We start from the raw sequence: 9,566 nt of genomic DNA, 5'->3' as shown, positions 1-9,566 counted from the left end.
TTGTTTGAAGCAAAACAACTTTTTCTGCTAGTGTAAACCTGATACAGTTTCATTTCCCAGGTGCTAGTCCATAAAGATCTCCATTTTCTAGTACAATAGTTTTCATCCACAAAAGCTTTTCTCTGGGTTAGGATTGCTACAAATGCAATACTGAGATGTGCAGATTTGTGCAAGTATGAATAGTGTTTCCAGAGTATAACAGTTTTACTGGACACAGTATAATTAAAACTTGTTCTGTCTTCTGGTATTTTTTACACAGCAGAAACATCTTACTAATATTTAGTAATTTACAGGGATTCAATTGTTAATAATAATACTGTTTCACAATTTGTACAGATAAACACAAGGACTGTTCTGGTGTAACTTTACATCTGACACATCAAAAGTGAGTAGCTATGAAAATGCTTRCCTATTTTTTATCTTTGGAACAGAAAGCATGGATTCCTTTGAAAACGTGAAATAAAAATAATACGTATTTCACAATATTAAGAATTTTGAAGTTGTGTCATCTGTTGGCAAAAATTTTCATTTCTGATAAGAAACTTGGCACAGCAGTGCTATGAGTACTGAGTTAATCCAGTTTAGAGCTTAGTGTGCAGAAATCTACAATGCGCACAGTAATTRTGCAGATGATAGTTTTGTCCTCTTTCAATACTTTGCAGAAAATACTTTAGAAAAATGGAGAAAAAAAAAGGGTGGGGGAAGGCAACTGCTGTGAAGCAGCTTCTTTCTCAGTATAACTGTTTCGTTGGAACAATGTAGATGGAACAAAGTGTAGAAATCAGCAGTGTCAAGTGGTGTTGCATATCATGTCACTTGCACTTGTATTTTACAGAGGAATTCTTTACCAGAGCTTGGGTTTTGCTTTGCAGGCAGCCTTTGATTGCTGGAATGTATCTTATGATGTCTGTGAACACAGTCATACCACCCGGCGAGAAAAGTGAGTCATCATTCCACAAAGTGTTTGTATAATTTCACCACCTGATCTATTTTTATTGCTTATTGTGGAAGAAAATTCGGCAGAGGCTTGCAGATATGTAGATGGACAAATTAATTATTTGCTTGATTGAACAAATTATGAAAGAAATAGTTATGTTTRAGCTTGTATCAGATTCCCCTGTGATTACTTCAGTAAAGGCAATCAATGCTGTAGAAACACAACGTTGGTACAAGTAATGATGAGTATTTCTTTGATTTATTTTCATCTTAGTATTTTACAAAAAATGCCCTACCCATTTTCTAATCCCTTCTCTCCTCTCTAAAGTGCCATAAATTGTTTTAGGCTCTTCTTCATCTGTATTTGTCATTCATTATATTTGTTAATTCTATTAAGACTTTAGTTTTAGTCAATTAATTTCTCCCAGTAAGGAGATGCTATTTAAGAATTTTATTCCTGTGTTCCTAGTTGGTTAAAAGGTCCAAAGGCTGAAAAACCCCATTCTAATAGAAAGTTTCAGAACAGTTTCTATTAAAAATCCTGAATTATATCTGAAACTCGGCTTGGAAATTCCCAGTATCCTTTTTTCCCACCAGCATGGAATGTTCTGTTTTAAGGAAATTGAACACTGACTTTACTCTGCTGTACCAGAATTTGAAATTAGATAACCAAGAACAGTATTTGTCCCATTCCCTATACAGGATGAGGTGGTCAAATGTTCAGCTGACTCCAGCTGTTTAGTGAATTCAGCAGCTTGAAACATTTTTAAACTTGAATTTAAGCTAAAATTATTTTACTCTCCAATATGAAGAAATGAATTAATCTCCCACCACCCCCCAAAAAACTTGATCAATTTGAAAACTTTTCAACTGGAGGGTTGAGGGGAAAGGGCAAACAAACAGTTCTGTGCCTGCTTATAACTGCCTTCTCATGTTCAATAAAATTTACAGCTCCAAAGTGGAGCATGAAATTTGTTGAATCAGGAAACATGGAGATATCTCTCAGAMAGGCATCTGGATTTTTCTGTGGTTCTCTTCTTTAGGTACTGTTAATGTACCTAACACAAGTACTACTCTGTAAATACTCTACGCCACTTCTCTGATGAACTGTCTGCCTAACCCTGGCCTTTATAATCACGACTTAATTGTAAACTGTATCCATTCAGAATTATATCATTTTATTTTAATTTTCCCCTGAGTAGACCATTTACTATGGCTCTGTCTATTTTAAGCATCCCTCAGCATAGTCTATAAGCAAATGTATTCCTTATTTCGTTAAACAGCGGTAGGGTACACTGGAAAAAGTACTTCTGGCTTTTAACCAGAAATATTTTATATTTACATCATCAGAGTAAGTCATTTTCAAGTGATCCGTACTATATTTTATTAGTTTTTCTTTGCAGATGTCTTGAGATGGACACTGCAGAAGTATAAGATATAATCTATTATCTTTTGAAATCATCTGTTGTCCTCTGTAGGTATACACTCTGTAAACCATACTGAATGAAGTACAGTAATTTAACCTTTCTCTGATAAATTATGTTTGTCATTGTTTATTGCTGTCATATTTTTGCAGTGGTTGATGCAGACATTTCCTGCCATTACAAAAGGTTTCCGATGCACCTTTTTGCCTACAGGGTTCATACACACAGACTAGGTAAGGGTAACATAGGAATATCAAATACTTAACGGAAAAAGGTTGACATTGCAACATATTTTTTTAAGTATTTCTACATATTTAAGTATGTCTCACTTCTCATATTGATATCTTATAGGTAAAGTAGTGAGTGGATACAGAGTGAGAAATGGTCAGTGGACATTGATTGGTAGACAGAGTCCACAACTACCACAGGTTGGTTGGGTTCTTTTAGTTCTAAATGTAAGTTTTAATTATTAATGTTTCAAACTGAGAAGCTGAATTGGAAATGGCATGTCCACAGATTTGCATCATGGTGTTTCCACTGGTTGTGTGCTTTTGTACTGCTGCAAGCGAATATTGCCCAGTATTATTACGAATAGATTATGATGCAAAAGTAATTTCAGATATGTAGCACTGTCCTCATCAGCATCTATTGATGTAGAAAATATGAAGCACTTTCATTGATTGTGGTGAATCATCCTGTCTTTCAGGCATTCTACCCCGTGGAATATCCAGTAGACATTAGCTATGATGATATCCTAGCAGCCAGATGTGTGTTCAGTGGGGAAGGCAGAACTACAGAGACACATATAGGGTAAATTTTATCTATTTGCTCCATTTTCTAACTATTTTTTTTTCTTGGGTTTTAGTCATATATAGAAATATTTTTTGTTTCATGTATTCTTTCAAGGTAATGCTAAGAAACTATTTCTGCCAAAATGTTTTGTTACACTGTTTGGTCTTCTTAAGATTTAACTCTACACAATGTTCCTTGGCATTTCTTATTCACTTTGCTGAAGAGTACAGCACACTTCTGAAGTGAAGCTATGCTGCCAAGCAAATTACTGAGATGTTTGGCTATCAGCACTTAGAGAAGGATTCAGAATACYAAATCTAGAAAACGTATTTTTTAATTAGGTGACATTATTGCCTACTTATAGTGAAATAATAAATCTTCAAATGACATAATAAATATTCACAATTCTCTGTATTATTTCAGAAAGAAAGTTTATAAGAGCTTATCAGAATTATTTTGACCTATTGCAAAATCTAACCTTAAAAATATGGACTAATACAGCAGTTATGTTTTTTCAGTAAATCACTAAGAATAATAAACACAGTTCAGATTTTCCTGTTTGTAACTGATACTATTCAGCTGACAGACTCAGACTGTGAAGTAAGATGAAGTGGACAAATACAGCTGTAAAAATAGATACAATATTAATATTCTCTTAGCTGGCTCTGGTTCTTTGAACTGTAATTTAAGGCAAATGTTGAGATACAAAGATAATCTATGGAAATCTTTTCATTCTGAGGGTGTGTGCTGCAGCATTCCAAGGAGAGATATTTCCTGTACTGAGCACCCTAAGATCGCATCTCAGTGGAGGGTTAAAGATTCAACCTGGAATTATCACCATTTAGTGGGTAGTTAAAATAGTGATAAGTAACAGTTGAAAAAAAATGAAAAGAGGTTTTTACAAATGACACTAAAMATGTGTATCTAGAACCTTAATGTAACTGATTACCTTTATTCCCAAGTTCAGGAAGTTCTTGTCCTGTTTTTCTAATTTTACCAAAAGTAGTTCCTGTTTGTTGAATAATCCTTACAGTTTTAGTAACCGTCTTAGGACAATTGTGGTATTGTCTTTCAAGGTACTAGTATTTCAGTGGGGAAACTCTTGCTGTCCTCTTCATTACAGTTAATATTACTATAATTACTGTTTTTTAAAAATTTACTCATTGTAATTTGTTTGCGCTATATTAATGTGTATTGTATGAATCATGCCATATTGTTTATCGGTATTCTTGTAATTATTTTTAGTATTAGTATTACTTATTGTTAAGTATTATTTTATTTTACCACAAGTATTGCTTTGTCCCACTATGGGGAGGGCAGGAGTGGGGGCAGTGAGTGGCAGTACTGAGCTGCCATCTGAAACTAAACCACCACAAATGCTTAGACATGGTAGCATGTCAGGTGAACCACGCTTTGTGTGGTTTCCACATCCCATTTTCTACTGTAGTTTTTAAAGGAAGTAACTACAGTGATGGAATCAGAGATCCAGCAGTGAAGTTAATGCTTTCTAAAAGCTTAACTAGAGCTTGCCCAGTTAGAGTCTCATTTTTGTTGTCTCCAAGGGATGCTAAACTTTCAGTGCATGGAAAGATAACCAATTCTCTTTTGAAACATTCTCTTCTCCCATGTTTCCCTCTCTCCCCTCTCTGGCTTGTGTCATTATTGTTGCTATGGTGAATAAAGGAATGATGCAGGATGCTGCTGGAAAAGCACTGATATCTTTTGAAAACAGCTAATAGAACACCTCTGTATTTTTYTATTGGTTATGGCTCACTGTTTAATTCTGAAAGCTAATTAAATCTTGACGTAAACCCTTGTGTTTTATGAACTTCTCTCTAAAAGTCCTAGCTTATTCATTGTTAGGATTGTAGCTCTAAACAAAACATAGTAACCTGTATGGCAGAGGAAGAAACAGACCATTTGTAAAAAAGCCATATATACTCTGCTTCACAAAGCAATATTTTTCCAAAAAGAAGTCTTCTTGTGGCAGCTGTTTTTCTGTTGAAGATAGGATTATGTAGCAGTATGGAAGAGCCATTTCTGTTTCAAGTACATGCATGACATTTGTCAAGGAGCTGAACTTTGCTAGTGTTTAATCATTCCCCTTGCACTCATGGTTTTTGTTACAGAAGCTTATGAAACAAATTGTTCTTGAGATGACAGTGCTATGTTCTCTTTAAGAGATACTTACTCTGTCTCAGTATGTAATGCAAGTAAGTTTTGCTGTATTAGAACCAGTGTGATTGGACAATAAATGAATGCACTTGAATGGGAAAAGGGGAAAGATTTGTCATAACAAGAAGCCACTGAAATGAAACGTATCTATTATTTGCAACAATTTCAAATTACATTTGTCCAAGATTTGTAGAGAATTAAGTGAATAGTAATGTAMTGAATGAGACAGCTCTCACATATTTCATCAAAACATGTGAATGGGTGGCAGCACAGAGGCAACTGTGTGGAGCATCCTGGGGAAATAAGAAGGAAGATGCAATTTTCTGTAGAATCAAAACCAAATTGTTAAGAATTTCTGAGCTACATGGGCATTCTGTCTGGGCAAACGGGTTTTCTCCAGTAAAAAGCAAAAGAGGCTTCTGATACTCATTGCAATGAAGGTGTTGCATGTTTTAGTTCAGAACATTTACATATTTGATTGCAATACGTTAGTATCCTATTTAACAAGTTGGATGGATATTCAACTCAKTTTTTTTCCTAAGTGCCGAGTCTTTTCTGTGTTTTGTAGGGGTACTGCCAATGATGAAATGTGTAACTTTTACATTATGTACTATATGGAAGCCAAGCATGCTGTCTCTTATATGACCTGCACACAGAATGCAAACCCTGAAATGTTCAGAAATATTCCACCAGAGGCAAATATTCCTATTCCAGTCAAGTCTGATGTGCTGAGGATGATGCATGGACATCATGAAGGTGAAAAATATTGTAATCCGTTTTATTCAAGTCATCTGATGCCCACTAATCTATTTCTGTATGTTGTTTTGGTATGCAGAGTTTTCATAGAGAAGTAATGCTGTTCTGCATAAAATTCAAATTGGCAGTTAATAAACCATCATGGGATTYTGCTGTTGGTTTTGGTGGAAATGCTTGCCAGAGTCTTTTCTCTGTTTCTTTTTGATGTTGTCTTCCAATTTCCAGCCTATATTTATAGCTATATGACCTGTGGGCCCTAACAATTGGTTTCTTTTTCTATGCTAAACTTTATATTAACAGTTTTTTAGTGTTTACCTTATCTTCTATCTATTATCTACAAAATTGAATCGTAACATTTCTATAGTTTTCTAGATTCTGCTGCCTTGTTATGGAAGGAAGCAAATCTTTACATTGAACAGTAGTAGGCATGTAAGTTGCAGCAACAGTATTATCCAGAAGTAATCTGAAAGTATGTCTGTGTAGCAAGTATGAATCTTAGGTTTTTATTCCACATTTTTACTGTTGCATTGTGTGGTACTATGATAAAAATACCAGGTATTCTTTTCAGAAGGGTATTTTTTTCTCAGTAGGGAGCTATTTCTGTTCACTTGTAGAGGTTAATATGCATTACCCTAAACCCATTTTTCAGAAACAAAGGATAGTGATACAAGTTCTTTGCTGCAGCAGGCCAAAAAAGAGGAGGAAGAGATTTTGGATCAGGGTATGCGCTTGCTTATATATGTTGTATATACATTTTTATTTCTGTGTTTATTTCTACTTCTATCTTAGAAGTATAATTTTTTTTTTTTCCTCCAGTTGTCAGTTGTTTTACTGCTGTGGTTTCATACAACAACTATTTCTAGATAAACATGCCTAATGTTCATTTCAGAAGAGCATTTTGCTCAATTCCATTCACAATCAAAGGTTAACTGGTATCTTAAATCCATCTTACAGAAACAAAGGATAGCGATCCAAGTTATCTGCTGCAGCAAGCCAAAAAAGAAGAGGCAGAGATTTTGGATCAGGGTAGGTACTTGTTTATTTCTATGTCAAGTAGAGGACTCACTAATGTAAAATACTGATAAATTATATGCTGGTTTTTCATTAGGTTTTCCTGTTCTTTATTTAATTTGCGAAGGTTGTGTTTTATTTGTACATGCATAATGTGTTCTGTATATAACTTTGCTATTAACTCTTCATTGATTTCTCAGTTTATATTACTATGTGTGTACTAGGAAACAATGTTCTTATGCTCCAATATTTGCTGTACATGCAGCAGGTTGAGTGCAAATTAATACTTAYTATTTTTCAGTATATTTGTGTATATGTGCATGTATGCATTGAAACTCACACAGAAATGTGTAATGCTAAGCTGGAGGGAACAAAAAATCTATGACTTCTCTAAAGCATTTAGAAATACTCAGAATATTATTTATATTTCAGAAATATCTTAAAACTCTACTTAAGTTCTTGTGAGTCATATACTGCTAGAAAAATATTGCCTCMGTATCAAGATTTTTCTTGAGACTAAGGGGAAAACCTCAGCTGCAGTTTCATACACATTTCATTGACCAACATTGAGGTTCAAAGATTAAAKAAAAGCAAATTTACTTTTGCTTTTAAGGAGAGCAAAGATTGGGCCTGCTTTTAGAATTTTTGATAACATCTCCCTAACGGGTGACACTTCGAATGTACACTGCCATTTTTTAGCGTTAACTCAAATAATTAAGTTTCAGTTACATAAAAGCTAGCTTCTAGAGCGTGAAACCATATTGAACGAAAGAACCTTGAACTATTAGAAGCAATATTTACAATGTCATATCTGATATTTATCTTAGTCAATTCAAGATGCATGTTTTTAAGAAAGAAAAACAATTCAAAATTTTTAAGCCTTTTTCAGAGCAAAATGAGCACTCTRTAGCTTCCAAAGTTACATGAAAATTTATGCTGACCATCTGCTTTATCTTTATGTTATCAATAAGTGCATTAGCATTTGGCTGCAGTTCTTGTTATGTGTGTGTTTTGTTGAATTCATTAGTGTTTGAAAAAAATGTTGAAAGAGGTCCTGCTGTTAAAATCATTTTCATTTGTCTTTGAAATGCATTTTAAAGACATTTCTGCAATGCAGTCTGGTTTGCGGCGACCACTATTTAGTATACATTCTCATCTAGCATGTTTCTATGGAAACTCACAGAATTGTTTTGTCCATTTGAAATAGCTTGAGCTCATGATGTGAAATACCAAAACACAGTAGTTGTTGTGAACTTCTTTTCATGTTCTTAATCGTTAGCTTAAGATAAATTCTCCCATCATKTACTTGAACCTATATTCAGTTTTATACTGATACATCTCTAATCCCAGCTGAATTATGTCTGAGTAAGCCAAAAAAAAGGCAACAGGCAAAACCAAATCAGGTTTGGTTTTATTTTTGTCTCCAAAGAGGGGAAGTTAAGTGTCTGGTTTAGTGAGTGGTTCTGCAAGTAGATAATCATCTGGTAAGATACACTGGTAAAACCAGGAGCTGGAAATGGTCTGCTAAAATGTGCCTGTAAAAGTTATGTGGAAATTGGAATCCAGTTTTGTGGGGCAAATCAGTTTTAAGCAATGGTGTTGCCAGTTCATGCATCTTCTCAGTTAACACTAGTGAGTTAGTCAGTATCAACCAAATTTGAACAAAACCTTAATGACAGGAAAATTCTACAGTTTGGAGGGAGGAGGCAGTGGACCCCTGAGCAACACAGAAGCCCATGCATTCTTTCACTGAAGTTAAGGTCATTAAATAAGTACGTATTTTTATGGAGGTAAAGGATACAAGTCTTTCTCTTTATGTTCTGGCACGATATTCTCTGTATGATAACCTTATCTACAAAACACAGAGACGCCAAAACTGAGTCTTTGATTAGTTCTTTTGCTGCTGAYGTGTTTCTCGGTAAATTCAACCTTTGATTTTCTCTGAAGAAAGTACTTCAACGATTTTCCAATAATTCTGTGTTTTGTCTTGCATGGGTTTCTTTTCCTGTGATTTATTACATTTGAAATAGTTATTAAATTGTTGTGCTGCCATGGAGGTGCTTATTAACCTGGAGGTTAGGGACATGGTCAAAGAGATGATTTTTATATCCGTGGTCTTAAATTTTAGCATTTGCCTCAAAGGGAATAAACCAAAAAAGTCTACCATGTGGAAATATCTGCCTGCGAATAATGTGTGTATCGCATGTTTGCCAGGGCATAGATGTACCTCCTCACACACAGGATGTTCATTATACTGGTACTCCCACATGTTACCATTGATTTTACACTGAATTTTCGTTTCCATAATCTTCACTCATTAGAGGCACATTAATAAACAACGCAAATATATTGAAATAAGCGGTGACTATCACAAAGTCAGTCAGCACTCTGCATGAAGACAAAGCCAAATCTCTGCTAAACTTTTAATGAGTTTGTCTGAATGAAACTGACCTCATCATATTGTTTCTGAAA

At 34.6% G+C, this 9,566-nt stretch overlaps 1 protein-coding gene across 4 annotated transcripts in view; it reads left to right on the top strand.

Annotated features, from left to right (window-relative positions):
- Nucleotides 1-309: 309 nt before the first annotated feature.
- The window catches only part of LOC130586850 (peptidyl-glycine alpha-amidating monooxygenase-like), a 36,187-nt gene continuing 26,930 nt past the window's right edge, over nucleotides 310-9,566 (top strand). For all 4 annotated transcript variants that reach the window (XM_057387765.1, XM_057387764.1, XM_057387763.1 and 1 more), the window contains exons 1-7: nucleotides 310-385; nucleotides 873-940; nucleotides 2,513-2,593; nucleotides 2,712-2,788; nucleotides 3,067-3,170; nucleotides 5,896-6,083; nucleotides 7,038-7,109. In XM_057387765.1, the coding sequence (XP_057243748.1) occupies nucleotides 892-940; nucleotides 2,513-2,593; nucleotides 2,712-2,788; nucleotides 3,067-3,170; nucleotides 5,896-6,083; nucleotides 7,038-7,109 (571 nt within the window). In that variant the 5' untranslated portion in view covers nucleotides 310-385; nucleotides 873-891. The remainder of the gene's footprint in view (nucleotides 386-872; nucleotides 941-2,512; nucleotides 2,594-2,711; nucleotides 2,789-3,066; nucleotides 3,171-5,895; nucleotides 6,084-7,037; nucleotides 7,110-9,566) is intronic.

Source organism: Malurus melanocephalus, unplaced genomic scaffold, assembly GCF_030028575.1.
Source record: "Malurus melanocephalus ecotype Western Australia unplaced genomic scaffold, MMel_1.1 scaffold_1356, whole genome shotgun sequence".
Taxonomy (NCBI): Eukaryota; Metazoa; Chordata; class Aves; order Passeriformes; family Maluridae; genus Malurus; species Malurus melanocephalus.
Note: the sequence above shows the minus strand (reverse complement) of the source record. Positions and strands in the feature narration are given on the sequence as shown.